Here is a 27341-nt window from a genome sequence, read left to right on the forward strand (position 1 = left end):
CTTTGTTCAAATTTAAAATTTTTATTGATAAATATAGAAATTTTCTTCACCTCTCCATCACCCATGTAAATTATTAAGCCTCATCTAGAGCAGTGGTTCCAAAAATTTATTTTTACCATCACCATTTACAGTAATTTATACAACTTCATCGCCTCCCCTATCGCCTCTACATCTCGAGCGTAGATTATAAAACTAATTCATGTCAAAACCACCGTTCTGTCGTTATAATTCAATGAAGCTTCGCGGGCTGGATCATTCTACTCCGCGGGCCGGATCTGGCCCACGGACAGTAGGTTGCTGACCCCTGCAATTCGTGAACTACCTAGTGGTGGGGAGGACTCCAGCCATCTTATTGTTTTGTGATTATCGCCTACAGGATTCAAACCTGCGAACGCACGCAGAGTACAATAATCAAGTGCACGCCGAAGAAAAGAGAAGGTTTTGCGAAATCGTCCTATCTCTCCATTCGGCTTTTTCGCCACCTTGAGCATCGTTTTCGCCCAACGATGCGCAATATCGCCCACTTTGAGAATCACTGATCTAGTGTGGCAAATAACTGTCTTATCATTGTATTGATAAAACCACATCTTGTATGAAGCCTTTTGAAATTGGAATTTTAAGACATTACTCGCCTCCTATACATTGTCAAGAATAATTCTCAAACTAAATGATAACAATGTTTTTATTCTTTGTTCTGCATATAGACTTTGATAAATTCATATTGTTTTGCTTATTGGAATGGACATTAGAAGTCTCTTTCTTCTCTGGTGAATTCAATTTGAAAATTTATCCATGATGTCATGATATATTTTACAAGAGTGTTAATACACATTATGACAACATAAATCCAGCCCTGACTGTTTCCTGCATTTAGTCTTTGACCAAATCCAACCTTATGAACAAGTTCATCATGATTTGTCAATAACCTTATTTATTCCAGTTGAATAAACTAGATGTCAGTGGCAACAAGAACCTTGGCACTGCTGGTTGGGGTGAAGTTGGAAAAGTTGTTTTGCAATGTCAGGTGAAGACATTTGAGGCTCGGAATTGCAATCTGACAGCAGAAGGCATGGAAGCATTCAAGGAAAACACTGGCAATGCAAAGGTAAAGTTGCCAAGATTGAGTATTTTCTGGAATCGATCCCAATTTAACAAATCCTGAATTGTTCGATTATTTCAAGTTGTTTATGGAACTAAGATAATAGAAAAATAAATATTATTATTTTGCTACACAGCAGTGTTCACTATTAGCGCACTTTTTTGCGAAAATTGCGAAGCACTTTCGCAACTTTTTTTAGGGACTGCGAAATAGCACTTTTTTCCGATTTTGAAGAGAAATAGCACTTTTTTCCGATTTTGAATGGAATAAAAATTCAAAGTTAACAAATATTTTCGAGTATTAGGTTGACAAATAACTAACATACCAGTACTTTTGTAACTCAATTCTGCATATCATAACGATATTTAACGGAATTCTAACCTATGAGATGCAGACATAGGAGATAAAGCTTTTGCATTAACGGCAAAATTCTTGTTTATAATATGATTATTATACAAGCACACCGATTCCGCTTCTCGCGTTTTGCTCCAGGGTGATTGAAACCAGATGTTGGAATAATACGCAGTGCGTTTCTTTGAAGAGAGTGGTCATGTGACTATCAATGATATCGATGAATTCAAAATGGCTGTAAAAGTGTTGTGTTATAGTCACTTTGGATGAATTGTGACCAAACTGCACGATTTTCAAATCAGACGAAACTTTTAGCAGCATGTCACAGATTTGCAAAATCACCAAATTCACAAAATACCATTAAGTGCCATTTTATTGTAATCACACAATGTTGAAAGGAGTGGCATTTTCCGTAATTTTGCAATATTTACACAACTATTTCTCATTGATATGCAAGGACGGGTGGGCAAAATTCAATATTTTTTTGAATCGAATATTTCTAAGGAGTACCGAATAAACGTGGTGGAAACATTAAAAAATCGGCAACAAAGCTTTTTTACTGGTTAATTCCGTTGTAATCGCTGATTGTTCTTGTCACCGATCGTTTTGGCGGCGATATCCAGGTTTTGGGTAATCTATATTCCCGCCCTCTATTTTTTACAAATATGAATTCTTGTGGGTCGGCGGACATCGAAGTTTTATATTTCGGGTTTACCCGTTCGTTCACATCGGCAACAGCTGTTGAAGACATTGAGGACTCAAATTAACATTTGCGTTGGCTTTAATATTACCTATCAAGATTTGTAAATTTACCGTCCCAATTTTATGCGAATTGTAATATTATTGTCCATACCGTGATGCAGATATTTATTAAGACGATATTTAACTTTCTCATGTATTTCTATGGTGATGAACTTCGCAAATCTGAAATTGTTCCAATCCTGAATGTTGATTTAAAATAGTGATTGAATAATTCGGCAATAAAGGCATTTCTGCGTGGTCATAAGACGAGATGACGTTAATGAACAGCACTTCTTTTACAGGATATTTTACGTATGCGACTTAATGCTAAAAAGATTGGGCTCGAGTGCTTTTTTTTTCGAGTGCTGGAGTGCCTAATAGAGGTCAGGCGCTAATTGTAACTAATTCCCTCAAGTTTCAATGTGTTTTCAACAAAACAATACCCCGGCGATAATTATAGCTAAAATGTTACCGAGCAATTCACAATTTTATTTATGGAATTTGCAAATTCACCAGTTTCTTGACCATTTTGATATTGTCACGCCCTAATTATTAGTGCAAAAAATACTCCCCTCCTTCGGCGGCGGTTTGACGGGTTCTTTGTTCCAATCTTCAGAAAGTTCTGACACGGGGGATATAGAATACTGAATCCGGAGGGTTGAATCCCTGTCCACTTACTGGTGATTTTCCGTTTTGAAATGCGTGAAACATTCTCTATTTTAAATTAATGTGTTTTGTTACATTTAAAATAAAACATTTTTGCCACTAATTTAGATCAAATTTTACCTTTCACGGCAACCCGTTTCCGAAAATACAAAGTTATATCACAAAAAAATGCGTTTTGTTACATTTATTTTGCATTCCCAATAAAATAAATATTTTCCCTAATTAAGGTCGTCGATGAATCTGTTCCTGTCGTTCAAGCTCGACACGCGTTTGGACGAGTGTGGGGCGGTTTTTTGGCCGACGATAAATTAAAAAGTTGCCACACGTTATTTGTATAACGATAATAACTGAAAATTAAGATTTTATAATAGAAGTGAATTTGTCTCAAGATGGTATTTTACGATTCCTGCCAACAGAAAATAAACACGCTGACAGGCTTGGTTATAATTTATATTCGTTTAATTTATTTTACACTATTAATAAACGCGCCAGACCAATTGCGATCATATAAATTGCAGTCGCATCGGTATGGACTGTATGTTTTTGGCGCTCTCACATTAATAATAATTTTCAACAAAACAATACCCCGACGGTCATTAAAGCTGATTTCGTTACCGAATAATTCACAATTTTATTTACGGAATTTGCAATTTCAAGATCTCACTTGACGATTTTGATGATGTCATGCCCTAATTATTACTGCTTAAATGCCTCAAAATACAACAAATGTAATCATTTTCGACGATAACAGGCGCAACAATTCGTAAACGAGCCGTTATAACGAAATTCGCGATTGATTTTACCTCTCTCTTGTTTACAATTTTAATATCCCGCCGACCACGTATGGTCGAATAAAATGTTCACATATTCGAAACATGACTTGGCCAAGGATGGAAGGGATCACTAAAGAGCTAATAGAAAGTACATACGCGAGGGTATGATATTAATATCGAGAATATTTGTGAGCATATCACAGGACGGAAATATTTTGCACCCGACTGTTTGTTGGCAGAACAACGATACGCTAAAGTTAATTGATCGAATACAGGGAAGTATTTATTTATCATCTCACTTGCGAACATCGAGGTTTTGGCGGAATTGTACGATCATGTTGTCTTTCTTAAATAATAACTTTTTCAATAAATGTTCATTTTACTTTTGCGTCTTTATTATATGTCGGGTTTTCATTTATTTTAAATTCGAAATTGTCCGAAATACTCCAACAGGTGTATAAGTACAATAATAATAGTACTTACCAAAGTACTTACCAGGGAAGTTTATTACACACGATGTGTAAAGGGCGTCGTAACTCCCGTTTATTAATTATAAATTTTTTTACATTCTGCTTAAAAAACAACGGCAGTCATCTCACGTAACTCTCGCGACCAAATCTTTCTTGTTTTGTATGGCATCGTCTTGGCGACGAATTTATTGCCGACTGAATTTTAATTGTGTTTTAGGATAAGTTATTTTCTGTTTGTTGGTTTCCAAACTTTACAAACTTGGGTAGCAATTACTATTAATGTGAGATTTGTGCATATGAACGATTGAATATCGCGACTGGATGTCCGATATCTGAGAATGCGGAATTCTCTTTCAACATTAATTTTCAGGATATCAGCGTTCATGTGGTCGAATGAAAATTATTTATCAAATGGATTGGTATTTCGAGACACTCTCAAAATTATTTGGGATCCATTGACCATTATAATATCATTCGTTTATTTTTTATATTCATGTTTTTCTCAAGAATCACCCTGGTTATATTTAGTGTACCTTCGCAAAAGAAAACTCTTTGGTGTCATCGTTCCTATTAGTTTAATTGAAATATATGGAAACCTCGCAAGTGGCGTTGTGATGCGAATATTTAATACTAGGTCAGCAGCATTACAAAGAGTGCTATTTATGAATGCTGAAAGTACATGACATTACTAAACATTTTGCAAAAATATTAAGTTTTCTGCCCGATTTAAACTAACTCGCACACAAACCAAGGCATGTCGACATTTAAAAATTACTTGTCTTTGGGTAAGCTCTGAAATAGTATAATATAAATGTAAATGAGGAATTAGGTCACGCTAGCTCACGAAACGGGAGGAATTTCAAAGTGATCTTGTGTAATATTTCGGAGAAAAAGGTTTGAAAGGAAAGTAGGTCAACCTATCTCCTAAAACAGGGGAGTATCCTGCGTAATATTTCGGAGGGAAGGTAGGTTAACTTATCTTTTAAAACAGCGGGTGGCGACTTTCAAAGGGGTTCAAAATCACAAATTAATAATTATCAGATTAGGTTTAGGGATAAATCGAAAAGTTGAATTTCCAGCGCACCTAACCCTAATTAGTTGATTACTATTTATATTTGGGGGGGATTATTTTGCACGGGATTTGTACAAACGATCCACCCTGTAACTAATATGGTTTCCAGCCTGCCTCGTGTCTGTTAGATGGAAGGAGTAAGTAACAAATGTGAAAGTCTTTGCTGTTTACGCGAGTAAGCAACTGACACTGTGATACATTGCATGAAAGTTTTGTCCAACAGGTGTTAGCAGATGTCATTTCGTTGCCGATGAATTCGCTTGTTTTAATTAAACATGAATTCGCTTGTTTTAATTAAACATGAATTCGCTTAGAGGGAACTCGGTTAACGAAAAGGCTTCTCTTTAATTAATAATATTAACCGGAGGAGCGCTTTTTTGAGTATCTATGTGGTTTTAAATGGGTTATATGAAAGCCTAGGGCACCTAACTTTTTAAAATCGGCAAAAGCACTTTCGCACTTTTTTTTTCGACTGCGAAGCACTTTCGCACTCATAATTTGCTTAGAGTTAACACTGCTACACAGACAATTTTCAGTCCAATAAATAAATTTTTATGTATTTATGATTGAAAAATGCAAATAAAAAAAAATTTCAAATAAAAATTCCATTAAATGCAAATTATGTGGACGTTACTCATCACCCATGCCCTTGCAAATACAAAATGTATGATCGTGCAGCGGTGTGGCAAAATGTGTGTTAGAATATGTAAATATAAATCTTGTAATTGCTTATCTAGCTTTGTTCAAATTTAAAATTTTTATTGATAAATATAGAAATTTTCTTCACCTCTCCATCACCCATGTAAATTATTAAGCCTCATCTAGAGCAGTGGTTCCAAAAATTTATTTTTACCATCACCATTTACAGTCATTTATACAACTTCATCGCCTCTACATCTCGAGCGTAGATTATAAAACTAATTCATGTCAAAACCACCGTTCTGTCGTTATAATTCAATGAAGCTTCGCGGGCTGGATCATTCTACTCCGCGGGCCGGATCTGGCCCACGGACAGTAGGTTGCTGACCCCTGCAATTCGTGAACTACCTAGTGGTGGGGAGGACTCCAGCCATCTTATTGTTTTGTGATTATCGCCTACAGGATTCAAACCTGCGAACGCACGCAGAGTACAATAATCAAGTGCACGCCGAAGAAAAGAGAAGGTTTTGCGAAATCGTCCTATCTCTCCATTCGGCTTTTTCGCCACCTTGAGCATCGTTTTCGCCCCACGATGCGCAATATCGCCCACTTTGAGAATCACTGATCTAGTGTGGCAAATAACTGTCTTATCATTGTATTGATAAAACCACATCTTGTATGAAGCCTTTTGAAATTGGAATTTCAAGACATTACTCGCCTCCTATACATTGTCAAGAATAATTCTCAAACTAAATGATAACAATGTTTTTATTCTTTGTTCTGCATATAGACTTTGATGAATTCATATTGTTTTGCTTATTGGAAGGGAAAATAGACGTTCCTTTCTTTTCTGGTGAATTCAATTTAAAAATTTATCCATGATGTCATGATATATTTTACAAGAGTGTTAATACACATTATGACAACATAAATCCAGCCCTGACCGTTTCCTGCATTTAGACTTCGGCCAAATCCCACCTTATGATCAAGTTTATCATGATTTGTCACTGATCTTATTTATTCCAGTTGGATAAACTAGATGTCAGTGGTAACAAGAACCTTGGCATTACTGGTTTTGGTGAAGTTGGAAAAGTTGTTACACAATGTCGGGTGAGGGCATTGGATGTTCGGGATTGCAATCTGACAGCAGAAGGCATGAAAGCTCTCAGGGAAAACACTGGCAATGCAAAGGTAAAGATGCCAAGATTGAGTATTTTCTGCAATCGATCCCAATTTACCAAATACTGAATTGTTCGAATATTTTAGGTTGTATATGAAACTAAGATAATAGAAAAACAAATATTATTAATTTGCTACACAGACAAATTTCAGCCAAAACTGGTATTTTCAAATATTTATTATTGATAAATACAAATAAAAAAAACTTCAATTTAAAAAAACATTGAAATGCAAATTATGTGGACGTTAATCACCACCCATACACTCGCAATGCAAAGGTAGAAACAAATCATTTGTTTTGTCTCATTGGGAATGAAACCTAAAAATGCACTTTTGGTGGATTAAAAGAGTATTTTATATACTTGAGCATGGCCCATACTCGACCTTGTATAAACAAATAGATTCAGATTTTACTCCTGAAAACTGTATGATCACACTGTGAAAAAATAGGGCAAATTTACTGTTATTCCATTGTACCTGATTGTCAAAATTTGCTAAACATGAACCTATTTTCCATAATCAGATTCGGATCGAAACTAACTTTATAGCTCAATACGGGCAAGCACTGGAATGGCAATACTTGAATATTCGCCCGATATTTGCCGCAAGCAGAATAGTTTTATATTCTTGAATTCTCTGGCGTATCCCAGCTGATCTTAATTAAAACCCTATGTAACCCTTTCTGGCTGAAGAATTCTGTATACCCCTCCTGAAAAATGTCATAACTTTTTGTTCAAACGGGCGTGAACCTTCAGTTTGATTTCATCGAAAAGCGGTATTTCGCCGCTTTATGCCAGTTGTGTCTCGTGATGCGTGCGATATTCACTTAACCGTGTGCGTTGTGAATAAGAGAAAATTTTTTTTTTTGAAAAAGGTTTTGTTTTGTTTATCGGTGTGATCAATTCCAGCGAAACCGACTCGACAACAAAGTCTCTCGAATTAGACAATTACGTAAGATTTCAGACAAATCCAAACATGTCGCTTGAGACGGCGTCGAACGCTAAATATTCAAGAAACAAAATAGCGGGTTCATAGCGAGAAATTCCCAGCGAGGACGCTGATTGTTTCTTTATTATTGTGATCATTACCTTGTTTACGAGCTAAAACGATTACTCGCCTGTTAAATAACTTTCTTTCAAGTAATAACATACTCCTATGTGCATATCTTAGATTTCAAATACTTACAGATATAAAACTTGTAGAATTGGAAATATGTCAAGAGGGGAGTGACGCACCACCAGGGTTCATAAAACTTGGACAAGCATGATGACTCAGTCTTTTGACTTAGTCCACGATAAGATGTATACATAAAGGATATTAACTCTTACTCACCAATCATATCAGGACCATATTTCTATAAGCAATTAAATGCTCTCCCGGCAAAATTGGGCATGTTCTACAGAAAAACCATTGCAATATATCCCAGGATCCCACCAGACTTCTTGTCTTTGGTTCAAGTCACTGTAATGCTTTCTCAGCTATATTAAAAGAAATGCACAAAATTCATGGAATTACATTGCTGTGTTCCCTGATAATATTATTAATTGAAGTTTTCAGTCAGTTACATTCCTAAACCCCTGGGCTTTCTCATTTCTGGTTTCTATTTTATGCTAACACAGCAAAACCAAACCTATATTTTGACTGAATCCGATCATTCTTGCCAAGTAGGCATTGGTATGATGTCCTGGCGGAATCCCGTGCCCCCAACCTCACCCTGGGTGTAATAAATAGACTAGGCAATGCCAAATCAAAAGATTATGATGCTTGCATAGGGAATTGTGTTCTCCAGTACAGTACCTTCTTTGGAGTGACAGCGAGAATAAGCGATTTATAGAAAATATTCCATTGAAAAATCAGATGGTTACTGCACAAACCAGACTATGTTGAATATTTCAGGTTCAAACCCCAAAGCCCCACCATCTCACACAGGGTGTGATAAATATAAAGCTTTTTGTCCTTCAAAACATAGTAGCCCAGTATATGTTATTGAGTAAATGAACAAGGCAAAGTGTCTGTATTTTAGTAGATTCAACTAGCTGTAACTTCTAATAAGTCATTCCGCTATTGCTTTGGTTCTGTGGGTGAATCCACAAAATGTGGTTGTTGTCGACCTTGAAAAGAACCTCACTACTTTCATGTCATAAAACCTGCCATTGAGTCATTACCTAGCAATTCATGGAATTTGCTTGTACAAGCAAATACTTTATCATAGATTCGCCAACATTGGTGTGGATTGATCAAAAATATTGAAAAATATATTCTAATAATATCGACTGTTAATTTTCAACCGATCCAAATTCTGTAAATTTTACCTACTATTGGTACATGGCCATAGATAATTCTCAAATCAAATAATATTCAAAGATGTTTCTACTTCATTGACTCTCTGTGTCCTGCATTTAGTCTCTGGCAAAATCCAACCTTATGATCAAGTTTATATCATGATTGGTTCTCTGATCCTATTTATTTCAGTTGGATAAACTAGATGTCAGTGGCAATAGGGATCTTGGCACTGCTGGTTTCGGTGAAGTTGGATTAGTTGTTTCACAATGCCAGGTGAAAATCGTTGATGTCTCATGGTGCAATCTGACGGCAGTAGGAATGAAAGCATTCAAAGAAAATATACCCAATGCCAAGGTAGGAAGCAAATCCTAGGAAGGAAACTAAAAGTGCATGTTTGGTGATATATGAAAGTATCATACAAAAATTAAGCATGGACCAAAAAGTACCTTTCATAAATATTGGGCTTTATCAATGGCCCATTATCTACCTTATAAGTATAAGGTATATGAACAAACCGATTCTGAGTTTTTCATGATGGAAGCTAAACCAAACCCTTATTAGAACTGAATATTCTTGCCAAAGTGGGCATATGCACAAGGCCTCATGGTTCAAAGCATTAAACCCAATTCTGTTGGCAGGTAGGTTACACATACCATTTTCAAATCCCATGTCTACCACCACACAAATTGTGTAATATATTTTGACTATGCGATGCAAATCAGAAAGATTCCACTTCTAAAATACAGTAGATCCTTACATATAGGTATCAGAGGCCACTTTCACAGAATCTTATTCGGGGCTAAAATAAGCATTTTATATAAAAATTATTTTAGCAATTATATCTTGGGCTCAAACCCCATGACCACGATCTCACACAGGTTGTGATAAAATTGAAAACTTTGGGTTTTGCAAAACATGGTTAATGGTTTAAGGAACCTAATTGGGCAATGAGCGTTTATTTTGGTAGGTTCATCTTGCTGTAACTCATCTAACAAGTACTCTAGTTCTGTGAGTGAATCCACAAAATGTGGTCGGAGTCGGCCATGAAAAGAATCTCACCATTTTTAAGTTATGAAACCTGTCATTGAGTCATTAGCTATTAATTCATGCATGGTTTGTCAAACCTCTCTGAACAAGGCTTGTACAAGCAAATACTTTATCATAGATATGCCATCGTTGGTGTGGACCTTTCGAAATACTGACTGATAATTTTCCCTGATCCAAATTCTATGAACTCTACCCACTATTGATATGTGGTCATAAATAAATAACAAATTCTACGAATCTACATTATGATCAAGTTTATCATAATTTGTCACTGATCATATTCGTTTCAGTTGTATGCACTAGATGTCAGTTACAATGATCTTGGCCCTGCTGGTTGGGGTGAAGTTGGATTGGTTGTCTCACAATGTCAGGTGAAGACATTGGTAGCTCAGAATTACAGTCTGACAGCAGAAGAAATGAAAGCATTCAAGGAAAACACTCGCAATGCAAAGGTAGGAAGCAAATCATTTGGTTTAATTGGGGAGGAAAATAAAAGCGAATTTCTGGTGGATTGAAAGAGTAAAAGACTATTGTCAAGCATGGGCCAAACATTAACTTCCTCAAATTTGGACTTTATCAATGGCCCATACTCGACTTTGTTTAAACAAACAGATTCTGAGTTTTCGATCAAACTGCATAGCAAAAATGAAAAAACATTTATTGTTACTAAACCTGAAAATAAATAATAAAAATCCGCACTTGGTGTTGTTTCCTTATAAAAATAATCCGAAAAATCTTCTGACATATTGTTACATATTGCGTTTTTGACAGCTCGCAGAGTTCCTAGGTTTCTCTCAGAGCCTTTCTCTTTTGAGGACCTAACCACTGGAATGGCAATACCTGAATATTTTTTCAACATTAGCTGCAAGCAGAATAGTTTTATATTATTGAATTTTCTGGTGTATCCCAGTTGATCTTAATTAACATGTTCTACAGCAAAACCATTGCATTCTATCTCAAGATTCCTCCAGACTTCTTATCTTTGATTCTAATCGCTGTAATGTTATCTCTGCTATATAAAATGAATTGCATAAATTTCATGGAAACACATTGCTGTGTTTTTTGAAAAATTTGTAGAAATGCTTAGAAATGCTTAAGAATTTGTAGAAATGCTTCGTGCTGGTTACATTACTTTTTGCCTTTTAAACACATAGCAGTTCCATCAAAAATGTCCTATGGATTCGTCATGCTTTATTTTGCTGCTCTATAACTCTATTGGTTCTTCTTTTTTTTTTTGACAATTTCTATAGGTAATTTTAATTTTAGCGCGTTCAGTGCATATTTTCAGGCTTGCGAAATAATAAAACCGATTACTGATAATTTTCCCAGTGGGTTTGACTTGATCTCAAAATAGTCTTATTAGGGCTGTAGACTCTGAGCTATATTAAGAACAACTCTGCCTTTTTTGTGTAAAAAACAACGTCTTAACATTCGCTTAATTAATAAGTTCCATCATAAGTCAGTGATCATGACAAACTCTTCCAAACACCAAATCAACTGTTTTTTCAGATAATATTCTTGGATCTGAGTGGGAACAATGTCACCAAATTCGGACTTGAATGGTTAACTACAATGAGTGAAATTGTTCATCAATGCCAGGTTAAAACATTGAAGATGAGGAATTGTTCATTTATTAGAGATCAGTTGATAAGGTTCAAAGAATTGATCGCTGATACGGAGGTTGAGTTCATTGATTAATAAGACCAATGAGAAAGAAAAGTTAATGAGGTGGTTTAACTTTATGAAAACCCAAACCAACCAGAAGTAACAATTACCGGTAATCAATCAGTCATCATTTATTTGTCAACAAAATATAAATATATCATGAGAAATATGACAAAATATAAAGCAAACAAAAAAAAGGCGAACTTTAATTGTATGACAGGAGCGCAGGATAATTAGTGATGCAATGCATTACTAAAGTATAGCACAGCACGATGTATCAAACTGCACTGATACCAGCATTTATTTTAGTTTTTAGGACTCTATATACTAAACCCATATGGGATAAAATTTGATGAGGTGACACAATAAAATTAATACCCACACTAACCAAAAGTGAAAATGAACCATCCTGTGAAGACAAGGAGTCTAGCAATTCTTTTACACATGGTTGTAACAGATGATGCGGTGAATGCATCACGGCAACCATTGAGGCTGGTTGAAGCCATAAATAGTGCATTGGATAAAAGTCTGATGTTCCTGGTATTTACTGACAGGTCTCATGTAGTTTCGTACCTAAGGTACTTCTAGTAAGCGTAGCATACCAATTTTTTTACGTGTCAATCCTAACCCCCACCCGACCACACCATTCAAAAATTACGTCACTACGACGTCACAGTGACATAATAGAGCCCTTCAAATTATGCGAACTGTCATCCAAGACGCGCAGACGAGAACCCGAAATCGAACAGCCATTTCTCTCGTTTTCTCGTCACAACGATCCCGAAAGGAGAGAGATCGCTGACGTTAGTCAGTTCCTTATTCTCGGAGCCGATGCCATTTCGAGCGATCGTACGAGTATTTAGCAAGCTCTATAACGTGATTGTGATGTCGAAGTGACCCTTTACTGACATCTCTCTGTCTCTAAATCACTGATAAATAGATATGTATCGCATCTGTGGGTGTTTACATTTTTTTATCAGCAATCACTTCCTGCAAACTCGCTTAGAGTGAACTTATAGCAAACCTAATTTATTTGAAATAACATGATATTGATTTTCCATGTTGAATTACATTGTAACAAGAACGTAACTTCCAACTCGTAAAAATCTGATTGGTTACTTCATTCAGTAGAATGTGCTTCATCATGTGCTCTGTACGGTATCTTATTTATGTATATTTTTCTTGGTTTGCTTTGCTTATTGTAATCTTCTATAATTTATTAATTATGTGTTACTTTATTGAATGCCTGTATTTCCAGAATTATTTTTTCATAATGTGAAGGCAATAATAAATATTCATTAAGGTGGGCTGAGTTTTTGCAAACTAGCTTTGAGTCAACTTATAAAAAAATTTACAGTGATTTATCTCAAAGAACATAATTATTTTCCCTTAAACATACTTTAGCGAGCACTCCAGCAGTGTGTGTACCAATATGGAGGTAATTCTGTTCGCCTATTTTACATCAATTTGTGTAAAGGGACTGAAACCTATGGGCAGTTGGATATTCACTTGGCTAACATTGGCATACCCAGAGCTCGTAATATAACTAGAAGGAAGAAAAATGGGAATACACATACTCTGGGAGTACCCTTTAGTGTTGGCAAACAATATTGAAACTAATATTGTCATTGGTATCTCTTATTCAGTTTTTTATGTAATCTTTCCTAGTTATTATTAATATTTATGTATATTTTAGATTTTCAGTTATATGAGTAAAATGTCTATTGTTTTATATTTAATTTTCACTTTCTGATTTTTTCCATTACTGTTTGATCCATGTAAGATTGTAGTGATAAAATAGCCATGTGTTTATTTTAAATAGTATTCCTGTTGTTGCCATGACAGTTGGTTATTATTTCACTCATTGATTGGAAAAGTATGAAAATAAGTTCTGGGATATTCATCAATATCTGCACTCAGAACAAAAAAAGCAATTATTTATAATCTTGTCATTCAAGCTTGACTGACTTATCACTGCCCAAGTCAAGTTCATTTTTCCGAACCAGCGAAAAAATCCTAATGCTGAAATTCAAAAAATTCGATCAAAGTGTCCATTAATATTATTCTGTATTTCCAAATTATTCCCTTTCTCTGATTGATAATTTTTTCAATATTTTGCTCTATTCCCAGGATAGTAAATTGTTTGTGAACATTTCCATTCAAATCTCAACTGGGAAGTATTATGTGGGGAAACCCTGCTATGTCACTGAGACCCTGAAATAAAACTCAGAATGGACTGTAAATTCAATGTGAAATAGTTAAATTGTATAGTAATTCCTATCATATAAATTTCATAAGAACATTTCTGAATTATATTATGATTAAATATCATTCGACCTTAATTCTCTGGGCATCACCAACATCTGAGTTTGCTTTCAAGTAGATATGCAAATGAGTGCAGAGTGGCAAATAAAGCAAAGATCATTGTTTGATTTGTATTTGTGCTGAAAAATATTTCATGGTTTATTTTGATTTTCATAATAATTCATGGCGAGAGGGAAGTCGATAAGACGACACAGCCATATTTACCAGTTTCAGGTTGGAAAATAGCTGAACAATTATACATTCCAGATGCATAAGAATCTTTTTCAATCAACATAGCTTAAGATGAGTCTAAATCTGTGGCCCCTAGTAATAACTTCAGAACTTATGACCCCTGTTCTTCTGGTGACGCATTTATTTTAGATATTTTATGTCCCATATTTTAGACTAAGAATCCAATGCAAAAGATGTTTCCAAGAAAACCTTTTTAAAGGACCCCATTTGAGAAACCCTGCCATAAATGTTTGGGTATGATTGTCAATTTGCAACAATGATTACAGCAATCATATCGCATATTATCATCTGCTGACATAGGATTCAAACCCGAATGGCCTGTTTTTGGTACTAACCAATGAGCCAATGTCAAAATTGTTGTTTTTGCTTTTTACTCAATTATCAATTTTGTATCGGGTGGATTTTCATTATTTTATTGCTTTGTAATTCATAATGTATTCAAAAAGTGTGCTTATTGTGTATGGACCATGTTTAATCAGTATATATAGAGCAGTTTTCATGTAGAATTTAGATTTCAATAAACCTATTGTTGAAACATATACTTTATGATGCGTTGTCTTGCTATATGATTAGTATAGCCAGTTATTAGAGCATTAGTGCCAGCCATGTTGGCATTGCTAAATACCATGCCCACCACATCATTCAGAGTATTTTTAAATCGGTAATCAATCTTGAACCTGAAATATTCTGATCTTCCAAATATGGTGAATTCTTAGATCTGTGGTCGAACCCCAACGGTATTCCGCGAGCTTCGGTTGAAACCCAACATTCCGAACAATTAAAACCAGGTGAACATCAAGGTGCCAGGGTAACAGAAAATTAAACCATCTTTAGAGGATGGAGTATCACTTTATTGTCCCTCAACACTGATTGGAATTTCAAATTTTTTTGGCAAACTTGTAACCACTATAATTATGGTGTAACTTTAGATACCAATATATTTAGTCTCGAGTTAGAAGTCACTGCCAGGTCCATTAATAAAGCGTTTACCAGAGCGAAACAGTAAAGTGGTCTAAACGGGGGAAGTATGGATAGCTGCGGTGAACTATACTTGTTTTGCAGAAAGACATTATGATATATATATACATCTGTTTTAAGAAACCTTTATCGAACCCCTGGAAAAACTCTACCGAACCCAGGTTAAGAAACACTGCCTTAAATATATCAGCGAATGCTTGTACATAGAGAGGATGCATCTCACAAAGATACTGCAGCTGACCATGTACATTCATAACCCTACCATGGTGAGGAGTACCGCACATAACATTATCTCCCATATGATTCGAACCTACAGAGCCACAATTCCTAACCTTTAGCAGATTCACCAACTTCTTTTTAAAGATGATAGCGAGTGGGAAAAGTTTAATGAGAGTGAGATTGTCACCCACAATAAATGCTTTTACCAATCAAAAGTATTCAGAGAGGTTTATCTCGAACACGGTATTCAGTATTCTATAAGCAGGATTGCAGAGTTGGAGCTTGGCATGTTTTCACTAGATTTCAATTCAAACCACCTGGAGTCGAAATTTTATACAACTGACAGTCTGAAGTTTTTTAGAGACAACCCCTAAATAAATTGAAGTCGAGCCTTTCTAACAAATGATAAACTTTTCATTTCAAAAACCGATTTTCTTATTCAGAGTCGAAATTTTGTCCTAACCCAGATTCGGGAATCTGAACCAAATTTTAACTGAAGTCTTCAATAAATTTTTCTAGAAATCTCAGCACTACAAAAATCTTTTCTCCTGCTCGGTGGTGTGGCACATCATGACAAGCTATTCCTGAGTATTGCTGGGCTTCTTATCGCTGGCTAAATAATTCGGTCTCCGGAATGGACCGGTGACCTGACAAGAGACCGTGGTTCGACATATGATTAAGCCATCTTATTTTTTATCTATGAGATAAATATGTAAATCCAATCCAAATAGCCTTGGCACACCCACAGAGTAATTTAAAAAACAACCATTGTTACATCACAATTTATTTCAGGATGATGTGACAAGAATTCATGCAGTCGCAGCCTTCGAAGGTTTCTGGCTTTTTAAAATCGCACTTGCACGTCTCACTGCTGCCATCTTCAGGTCTTTCCTGTACCTGAAACAGTATTTAAATTATTTTAATATCACGCTTGTTGTCTATTAGCCCTAAAACTTGCATCTGCATGATTAATCGGCATTATAACAGATACGCGATATATATAGGACCATGTCGGCATAAGACACAGTTGTGCGAAAGATAGTATAAAGTAAAACTCTACACACAAGACAAAGGTGCGACAAAATGACAGTTCGGAATCACTAAAGTAATACCAGTACAGTACAACACACAAGACAGAGGTACAGCAAAATGACAATGTTCAGGTCCATGTCTCCCTGAAAGTTTAAAGATAAAACTCAGGCGTCAGTGAAAATATGCTACACAACTTTGTGTGCAACATCGTAATGAATAGACATATTTCAATGTGAATGGTTTCGAAATTCAAAAACTTAGTTTGAGACTGAGAATATCCAGGTTATAGGAACACTGGCTCACAGGCTACCTTGCCACATTTAGAAATTCGACCTGAACTTACCGATTCTTACGGACTGTACGTCTGATCGATCTCAATGACCTTCTCCAACCCCGGTTCAAGGTCACTTTATGAAGAGATGTTTTAGGTTTTCTGTAACCTGCAAGAATATATGAAATATTGCTAAATAACGTACTAGCATTTCAGTTGGAAAAAAATTTAATAGGGCCAGTGTTAATCCAATTACCAATAAATACAGGATTTGTGAATCTCAAAACTACACAACTAAGAATTATTTAGTTTCTCATTGGGGCAGACATTGGCTAAACAGTCCCATAATAAAAATAGAATATGTGACATTGAAAAAGGTTCACCATCCCTCATATAGAAATAAGTGACTTCCTCAAATCGAAATACTTATATGATATCATACACCAGCTCAGATATAGACTTTGCAACGCAACGGGATTGGAATTGCTCGAAGGTACCAGATTAAACGACATTCCAGAAGTATGTGCACCAAGATGGCGGACACCGGAACGTCGTATGTGTACTAGGTTAGGGCTAGGCCATAATTTTATTTCAATTTTCCTTATTTTAGTTTTATAACGAGTTGGGTGACTAGCCAAGTGACTCTCGTAGTATTTGTACCTAAAATGTTGGCCTAACCCTAACCTATCGGTGTCCGCCATCTTGATGCACATACCTCTAGAGCAGTGTTTCCCAACCCGAGTCCGCGGTCTCAAATGAGTCCGCGGAGCGTTTGAATGAGTCCGCAGCGAGCCAGAAATTCACTGCGGACTGCAAACATTTTTGCTAAACTTAATTATCAGCCAAGTTACGATTTAAGTTAGAATTGACATAAAACATAAAAGGCAAGTTTATTCACATAACAATATTCGAAACAATAATTACTGTTTAATGAGTAGGACTGGACATATATTCGAATACTCAACTATCAGAATAGCAATTCACTATTCGAAAATTTGGTAACAGGTGACGCGTCGCCTGATTAAACGATTGGATTTCACAACTCACTTGCGGATTTCCGACGAAAACACGAGTCTGCACACGCTTCGATAGATATCTTAGTGGTGTTTCTCGCGAGTTCGAAGAACGAGGAATAAAAAAAAGGAATGAAAAGCGGCAATACAAAATACTAAAAATAAAACAGAGAACACCATAAGTTTTGTTTTATGATGGTCCGCAACCGAATAAAAACGCTTTTTTAGACATTGCAAAACGCAAAATTTCGGGTGCTACTCAGTGGTGGGATTCAAATTTATTGTCAGGCGGTTCCATCACAAAAGTCATATTTTCCGGCCGGTTCTGTTACATGTTTTTTTAGTAAGGCTTACCGGTTCGCTGATTTCATAAAATTCCGTGAGACGGTTCTATAGAACCGGTGCGAATCGGTTGCGCCATAAGTGTTGTACGAACAGCTCAGATTTGTAGAATTCACAAAAATACGAATCAAAACAAAATATAATCGGGCACTACCACTCGTTGCTTTTATTTCGTCAACAATTTGTATTTTTAATTTACTAATATACTTTAAATATATTTTTAATAAGTGCTAAATCAAGTTGTACTTACTGGAACTTTATAGCAGATAGGATTTTTCTAACGGCGATAACAAATTCGCAAGATTGCAAAAAATATATATCAAAACTAAATATAATCGGGCAATAGTATTCTCACATTATTATGTTCGCAGATTGCCGTGGCATTTTGAAGAAGTAATGCTTACATCTTGTCGTAAGTCGACGCAATCGTGAGTTACCATGAACACAATTAAATTAAAATAGAAAGATATTTCAAATTGTCGTCGTTGTTATGGATTGAATATTGTGCGACGGAAACGGCCATTATACACCAAAAAAGTCGGCTCTTTTAACGAGCACGTAATTGCTCCTTCACACGGAGTACGGTTGCAATAAACGCACCTTGAGTCCGCAAAGGTTTTCGCCGGTGAGAAAAAAGTCCGCGACCAAAAAAGGTTGGGAAACGCTGCTCTAGAGCAAGATCAAACTAAATTAAAAACTCTATTCATGGGCCGCACACCATTCAAAATTGTTATTTATTCGTGAGTCGCACAGTTTATTTGTGGGCCACATTTAGTTCACAAGTTGCACACCCCTGGCATAAAAGATCAGTGGTGATTGTTTTAACTGTGTTGGCATCACAGATTAAGCAAAGATCTCGGGTCTAAATCCAATTAACACTATCTCACCCAAGGTGTAATAAATTGGGCAATGCTGAACCAGAAAGATTCCGGTTCTATGTGTGAGTGGCTGATCATACAAAGTCTTATTCAGGATGAAATGTATCAAGCAAGCCTTACTATAAAACTCACCCACACAAACATGAAAACTACAAAAAAGCAGTAGTCAAGAGAGAATTTGCCAGACGACCACCCGTACTTAGATGTAAAGAAGACCTGAGCTCTCTCTGAGCCAAACTTGAGAATCGGTCATCATCCTAACGTTTACACCAAAAGCAGCATTTGTCACACGAGGGCAATATTGAGCAAACGCATTAAACTTAGGTCAAACTCACTTCCTTTTTTCTTGGTTACCAGGACAACCCCCTTGCCCTCGGGATCCGCTTCCACTCCGACAGTTTTTTTGTGAATGAGACCGTTGAATCTAGAAAGATGGAAAAGTTACTGATCAGCATTGTCAGGAAAGCACGTGTCATAGGCTTGACTAGAGTTGGACTTGTCTAAATGAAATGGACAACTAACTGCCAGTGAGACTCAACTCGAGATTCGAATGACCTGTAACCCTGAGTTGAGGAACTTCTAACCAGCACTATGAAGTAGTTACAGCCTGTGCAATTAATTTCTAATATTCTATATATTAAATATTCTCATGTAAAAGCCTTAAACAAATTTATTTAATGTGATGGATGTGCGCATTTTGACGAATAAATGAGATTAAAACGGGGTGTCGTTGTGACACGGATATTTCATCATCAATTTCAAGAAGTCACTTCCTTTTTTCGCTTTCAATTTCAGTCAAAGCAAAATCCGTGTTCAAGGAGTCACGAAGACGCAAATGGTAAGATTATTTTGATGGCTTTTACAAGCACTCACTCAGAAGTAAAGGAAACTGATATCTGAGCAGAGTTACGAGCACTCACTCCGAATTAAAGAAGACTGATATCTGAGCAGAGTTACGAGCACTCACTCAGAAGTAAAAGAGACTGATATCTGAGCAGAATTACGACCGCTCAATTGATGAAAAAGAGTCATCCCTGAGCAAAGATATGGCCGACCACTGAAACAAAAACTGAAGTCTTGGAAACCCTTATCAGTGTAAATAAAATGAAGCGAACCTGTAACTGTTCTTGTTTTTCAAATTATTTGGTTCCGTTGTAAATTGCTGGTCGTTCCGCTTCAACAAGAAACAAGAATTGTTCCTGATGATCATCCATTGCAAGTTAGCAGACATCTTGGGGTCGGTTCGCTAGAATAAAAGTTCTCCATTAAAAAGAAAAACAAGACCGACTAGTAAGTAAAACTAACTAATAAAAAGTGGGGTCAAATGGGCATATAAAAGTTATTGGTGCAGACTCGATGGCAATATTTCGACTACAATTCTTTATTGTCCATTATTATCCATTCAAAGATTTTTCGCAGACTACGATTTCTCCTGCAAGTGAAGAATGTGGAGCAAAAGCCAGGCAATAAATGTTTTACCATATTTTGTGATTATTTCGATCAAATATTATTTGTGTATAACTTGATTACTTTCATGACAGGTCTTTTCCGAATATACAAAACAAGTCACTTGACCTATTTATTTTAAATTTCCAAAAGATTACATATTTTATAAAGCCATGTCAACAATTCTATCGTCTAAGATCGACATACGTTTGATCGAGTGTCTGTGATATTTGAGTTGATAACAAACCAAAAAATGTTGCCGCATTTGGTAAAGATGAAAATTAAATTCGGCCTAATAATTGCGAGAATCACGCAAACACGTATTGAGTATTCACATATTCAGATTTTGTAAGAGAAAATGAATCTTTTGATACTACTAAGTAGATAATAACTTTATTATAAGAGTCATGCTCGCGCAAAATAAACACGCCTGACCAAATATGATAGTGGTCAAATTGAATAATTTACACCAGTAATTTATGCGAGCCCTCCAATAGCGGTACCCGATGCGGCGGCATATGCATCACGTTGGCCCTACATGTAATTAATTCTCAGCATTCACTGTCCCATCAACAATTATTATATGCTGTTCCATATTTATTTCTTGTATCCCAGTTTTTTTATTTAAGTATATAATGCAAGTCTTAATTTGGCATATCAGTAGTTAGGGATTAGTATTTAAATTTCACTGTCCTAAATAAAATCCATTAAATGCTAAGACAGTAACGCATTTACAATTTTGCCCAAGTTTTATTCAAGCAATGCTGGTGAGGATTTCCCACTATTTGAATAACAAAAAAATAGAATAGGATTCGATTCAAGTATTCTAGAATATCCCAGAGAAGTAATTTTTTTCTACATTGCCTATCCCTACAGCAGGGATGGCCATTTCCAAATACTAAACTATTCCGAATACATTCTAAAATCGAAAATAACACATTTTTGTTTTAGTTTATTAAAACCCAGTAAATTAGGAGATAAGCTTCAATAGAAATATCAGAATAAAGCCACAAACCAACAGTATATGTACACAAAGTAATTGATAGTTTATAGCTATCAATAAAAAATAATAGCATCGTGTGCCACACAAATGACCATATGAAAAGATAGCCAAGGAGTTGTCTGACGCTTTCTATCATTGGTACCATGATATTACGATAATAGGCGAGTCTATTGACAAAAATAATACTTAGATAATTGTGTATATTTTCTGAGAGTAATAAAATTTATTGGCAATACAGGCAACTGAAACAAGCAACAACAATCGAAAATCCATTATGCCTTTAAAAATTCTAATATTCAAGCCTAGAGTATTCTACTACCTACCAGTATATTTGTATATTAATTTATGTGTAACATAGTGTTGTGTTTGAAATTAGAAATAAATTAGTAGAGGGTAGATGATCACCACTGCCAGCCGCGCAGCCAGGATTTTCGAAATCGGAAATTCCCATTACCGCCTGTAACACCGACCGCGATTCCGCGCTTGTTAAAAGAGCCGTCTTTTCAGCGTATAATGATCATCCTATTACGTAAAATATTCAATCCATGACAACTACGAGATTTTAAAATATCTTTATATATTAATTTAATGTGTCCAACGTAACTCGCGGCTGCTTCTTCTTACGTCAAAAAAAAAACATTACTATTCGGTCCACGGCGATCTGTGACCTGAAAGTACGAGATTAAACTGCCTGATGTATTTAATTTTAATATGTATTTTTGCAATCTTGCCAAATCGTTATTGCCGTTAGAAAAATCTCAAATAATGATATAAAATCCTGTTAAGTGTCGAGTATAATTCATTTCATACAATGAATATACATATAAAGTTTAGCAGTAAATTAAAAATACATATTCATCACCGCGATTATTAGAGCTCGACCGATATATCGGCCAACCGATATATCGGGCCGATATTGCGTGTTTGCCGATATATCATATCGGCCCAACCGGCCGATATATCTGGCCGATATATATCAGCGTTAGTCGCTTTTCCACGTTCTAAAAAATGAGTATTTTTCCCGGGAAATATCTGCGGCCGAGCGTTTTCCTTTTTTACGCTTCTCTCATTTTGCCTTTCAATGAACAGAGAGTTCTCTTCTATATTTCTCTCTTCGTGCGGCGAAAAATCCTCGCCTTCGAATATCTTGCGTCCCCACTAGGCTTGCACGTAATCGACAAAAATCAATTCAGTAATTACGGAAAAATTGATTACGTAGTGACCCCGTAATTGCGATATTTTTTCACACGTTTAAACCTATCATAAAAACCATTCGAATCCACTTCTTTTCCGAATGGGACATCGAAGTTTGGTTTTCATATTACCGACAGTACTACACGCCGGCGACAGATGTTAAAGACAAATACCAAGGAGTGAATTCAATTCAAATTTATTCTGATTTTTATCTTGTTTAATTGTGTTTGCTTTGATTTTCCTTTATCACGTTCGCAAATTAACCGTCCCAATTTTATGCGATCAATTTTATCATTACAGATAATGGTATACGGATATTTATGAAACGATAGTTGCCTTTTTTAAAACCGACTTTCGTATTGAATAAAAATTTCGGGTTTCTAAGTTATTAATCAACGACAAGCGTATTTTCTCGTTTGATTATACCTGCGCTTGCCTCGCGACGAAGACTTGTTATTGCTCCGTTTTTTTACATTATCCGACTTTGCTACCTAGTTAGCATTTTTTAATAATTATTGATGCTGAATTATTGACAATATTCCGATTACCAAGCTCCATTTTATATCAAATCATTTCGCGGCCTAAATGTTATAACATTATTTGCGATAAATTTAAATCAAATAATAATTATTTAGCCAGCGATAAATTCTTACCCATAACTTGTTGTAAATTAATGCTAATAAATGCTATTTTGTTTTTTAATGCGCTGTGATTTGTATTAATAAAAGTGATTGAGTCGGGAAAAGAAAGTAGCCTAGCCTCCTCTCCTTTTGAGCGCTTATAGCGGCGGTAAAATTAGTTTCATGTCTGTTTCACGGAGAGAAAGAAAAATACGCCTTCCGGAATTACAATCAACTATCACACATTCTTATTTATCATTATCAGCGCCGAATAAAAAAGATACCAAATCGTGAAGACAAAAAAGTCTGTCGGTGCTAATTGCGTTACGGTGATAACGCTTATAATAATATCGTTTTGACCGTGAAACCAAACGCTCAAACGGGGTGGCAATGCGTCATGCCGGCTCAAAACGGCTGCGAATACCGGAACTCTAACTTCTTCTACTTGTTAAACTTTTTACAATCGACGGAATTGACTGCTTGGAAGGAGCACGTTTCAAACGCGAAAGCGCTCGACCAATAATTACGACTTTACGTAATTTGTAACTTCCCTTCCGTAACTCCAAACAATTCCGTAAATCCGTAAATTACGTGCAAGCCTACTCCCACCTACTACTGTATGGATCAAAATGGACCTATATAAGCTTTTTACTGACTGCCTTTTTTCTCTTGTGCATTAATGTATGTTCTTATTATTTGCTGGAAACCTTTATTAATGATGCAAGCACTGTGTAGGACTGCTTTATTATTCAACATAAACTTTTGATTGAATGAAACTGAATGTTTCTTTCTATTTGTATTTACTGCTGGTTCGAGTTGTAGATATCGGTATGTCAATATCGGTTATCGGTCACTAGTTGGCCGATATATCGTTATCGGTATCGGTGACAAAAAGTGATATCGGTCGAGCTCTAGCGATTATGCCACCTGTTAAGAGTCGACTTTTACAACAAATAATATAACAGCAAATATATATTTTTCTGTTGTGCAAAGTGATGAATTCGTGACCGATACCGGCATATTTAAAATTTCTTGCTTTATTAATATAATTTTTTTCAATTTAACCTGGGGTTGCGTCAAATAAAATCCTCACCACTCTTTTATACCATTGCAATCCGCGGTCATAAAAATAAAAACGTGTGGTAAACTGCCCGATTAAATAATGTTTCGCGAATTCGGCAAATATTTAGATGTACTTGTTAACAGTGACTCCGCTCAATCGAAATGCTGCCACTCTTGATTATTTTTAGAACGTTTAACCGTTCAAAAAATCCATAAATCTGCTGTAACATCTCAGAGTAAAGATTATTTGATCACAATAAAATGGATTGAATATACTTCAGATTAATTATATTATATACATCCTCACAACCCAGGAAAAAGTCTCGTTTCAAACCTTGTATCATGTTAACACAAAAATATTCGACGGCAATTTAAAGTAATGGATAATCAGGCAAATCCCGCCGTCAATTCGTGACGATATGTTTCTAAACGCCGACCAAACATGTGTGCAAGAGGCACACGAAATTTTGCGATTTTCACTGCCTAGAAAAGCGTTTTTTAAATTTTCGCGGGCCTCAATAAAATTCATATTGTTTACGGTTTTATTTTCAGTATTTTAAATTGCCTCTTTTCAATCAAAAAGTTGCGTTGTCTTTAGAAACTCGCCGCCGATGAACGTATTTACCAGATTCACAATTCCGTGCGCGTACAGAAATAAAATAATTGTCATCGTTATCGTGGAACAAATTTGTGGAAAATTTTCGTTTTAGAAAAAATAACACAAACGTAAAGGCGTTTACGGCCTAAATAACACGTTACGCCGATGAGTGATAAAAACAATCACGCGCAAGTTTCTATTGAGAATGTTTTCATTCAACGGAAACGTCTTGAAAGAGGCTGCGAAAATGTGTGACGTCACACAAATATCCGATATTCTTATGAACGCTAATTCCGATATTCGAATACTTCATTCGAATTGGCCATCACTGCCCTACGGTCCACAGATAACACAACATATCAGTGGACGATTGTTTGTATGAAGGCTTGCTCAAATTTATGTGAAATAAACACTATTGTCTCTGAAACAAAGATTGCATACCGGTATGCTCGAAAAGTTTGCAGTAAGCTTACAGTACGGCACAGTTCTTTGAACTTAAGAGTAGCCCCAACAGAGACATCAACTATAACGGTGATAGAAAACCCCCAGTCTTGGTCTCCATACAGACACAAACTCGCTCTGCGTATTAAACAAAAAGTAAACACAACCCAAAAGCGTCAACATCAGATTCCTGAGAAAAGATAATTCGATTTACCGGAGAAACAAAACTTTACAGCGGCATTCAAGTCTTTAGCAAAAAAAAATGCAATTTTGATCATGTGACGGTCGACGAATGTCAAGACTTATATAAATTATTGAAGAGACCAACATAGCTCAAACTGAGGCATCTGCCGTTGTGCCAGACGCCCAAACTGGATTCCATGGCAAGTGCATGCCCGAGGGCGCTAACGCTCCGCAAAAATCATAGTCACTTTGGCGAAAATGCACACGAGCGAATTCAATTTTGCACGCTGAAAATTTGCAATTGCTCACCAATGTAAATCGGTTTAAATAGTTTTTAAATCAATAAACTAGTAATATAAAGATGCCAAAAAATTATAACTCCACAATTGTCGACTAATACTACCTTGCAAGATTTGGTCTGATCGAAAAACGTGAAGCAAAAAAGACCATATCATGAATGATAGGAATTCCATCGGAATAGTTATGGGCAAAAAATTAGTGACAAAGTATAGACATAATGTTTGGGGTCTAAGGTCAAACGTCCATTATTACTCTGATATGACGTATGAAGGTCAAACGTCCATTTTTGCTCTGATTTGACGTATTTTTAATCCGCTAATTCTACGTAAAAACACTCCCAAAATTAATGACAAAGTTTGTCCATTTTGCTCTGTTTCAACTTATAGAAATAATGTTTGGGGGTTAAAGGTCAAACGTCCATTTTTGCTATGAATCATCGAATTTTTCTCCAATACCGGTGATTTTACGCGGATGAATTGAGCAAAATGACTATAAAGTGTACCGTAAAACCGCCTAACTTCGGATGAAATTTTCAATTGTTTAAATCTCGACTGAATTGCGTCATATTGTGCTTCTGGCAGTTTCTTTAGAGAGTCCTTATATATCTGAATCTGTTATCATGATCAATCGCGCAGTTTTATTTATTATCACGTTTTAGCAAAAAATTGACACTCCGTTTTCGAACGGCTTAACTTGTGACTTCTAACTGCGCTAACTTCGTCAAAACACCGTCATTCGATAGAGGGCGTTACCAATGTATTACAAAATTAGACTGATCGCGAGATGTCGCAGGAGACTCGAGAAACAATTAAAATTCAAATTGTCTTTTTACATCAAAATAATAGCATCTGACGCACACATTGAACCGACGTCACCCTGACGTCGCTTGCTTCGAAGACGACGTCATGTTGCGTCGCTGTTACAGATTTGACGCCAGACATTCGGGCGCCGACGAGTTGGCGTATATTTGAAAATAACAGCGATATTTTGTTCGGTTGGATCAATATCGGCTAAAATATACACATCAACAGTTTCCTGTGGATCTTAAATTCATGCCGTCAAATGTTGGAAATGTAATTTAATTTATTAAAACGGCAATTAACGAAAAATATTTTCGTTCGATTTGACGATTCAAATTCCACCATTTGGAACGGCAGCATGGTTTAAAATGGAAAATTGTAAGCAGTCAAAAAATGTTGCGTAAATATAAAAATATATAA

The 27341-nt window shown here is 35.9% G+C and overlaps 2 protein-coding genes across 2 annotated transcripts in view; one reads left to right on the forward strand and one right to left on the reverse strand.

The window, feature by feature from the left end:
• Positions 1–15080, forward strand: part of LOC120331725 (uncharacterized) — a 152677-nt gene extending 137597 nt beyond the window's left edge. The window contains exons 14-17 of the mRNA XM_078112563.1: positions 6838–7002; positions 9463–9627; positions 10611–10772; positions 11830–15080. Coding sequence (XP_077968689.1) covers positions 6838–7002; positions 9463–9627; positions 10611–10772; positions 11830–12018 — 681 coding nt within the window. The 3' untranslated portion in view covers positions 12019–15080. The remainder of the gene's footprint in view (positions 1–6837; positions 7003–9462; positions 9628–10610; positions 10773–11829) is intronic.
• A 1426-nt stretch (positions 15081–16506) lies between these two features.
• Positions 16507–20825, reverse strand: LOC120331744 (large ribosomal subunit protein eL28-like). The gene is made up of 5 exons (XM_078112817.1): positions 20805–20825; positions 20390–20520; positions 19610–19698; positions 17114–17210; positions 16507–16635 (listed from the first exon to the last, which is right to left on the reverse strand). The coding sequence occupies exons 1-5, from the start codon at positions 20808–20810 to the stop codon at positions 16548–16550; spliced, it is 411 nt and encodes a 136-aa protein (XP_077968943.1). The 5' UTR covers positions 20811–20825; the 3' UTR covers positions 16507–16547.
• Positions 20826–27341: the final 6516 nt, after the last annotated feature.

Source organism: Styela clava, chromosome 5 (genome assembly GCF_964204865.1).
Source record: "Styela clava chromosome 5, kaStyClav1.hap1.2, whole genome shotgun sequence".
Classification (NCBI taxonomy): Eukaryota; Metazoa; Chordata; class Ascidiacea; order Stolidobranchia; family Styelidae; genus Styela; species Styela clava.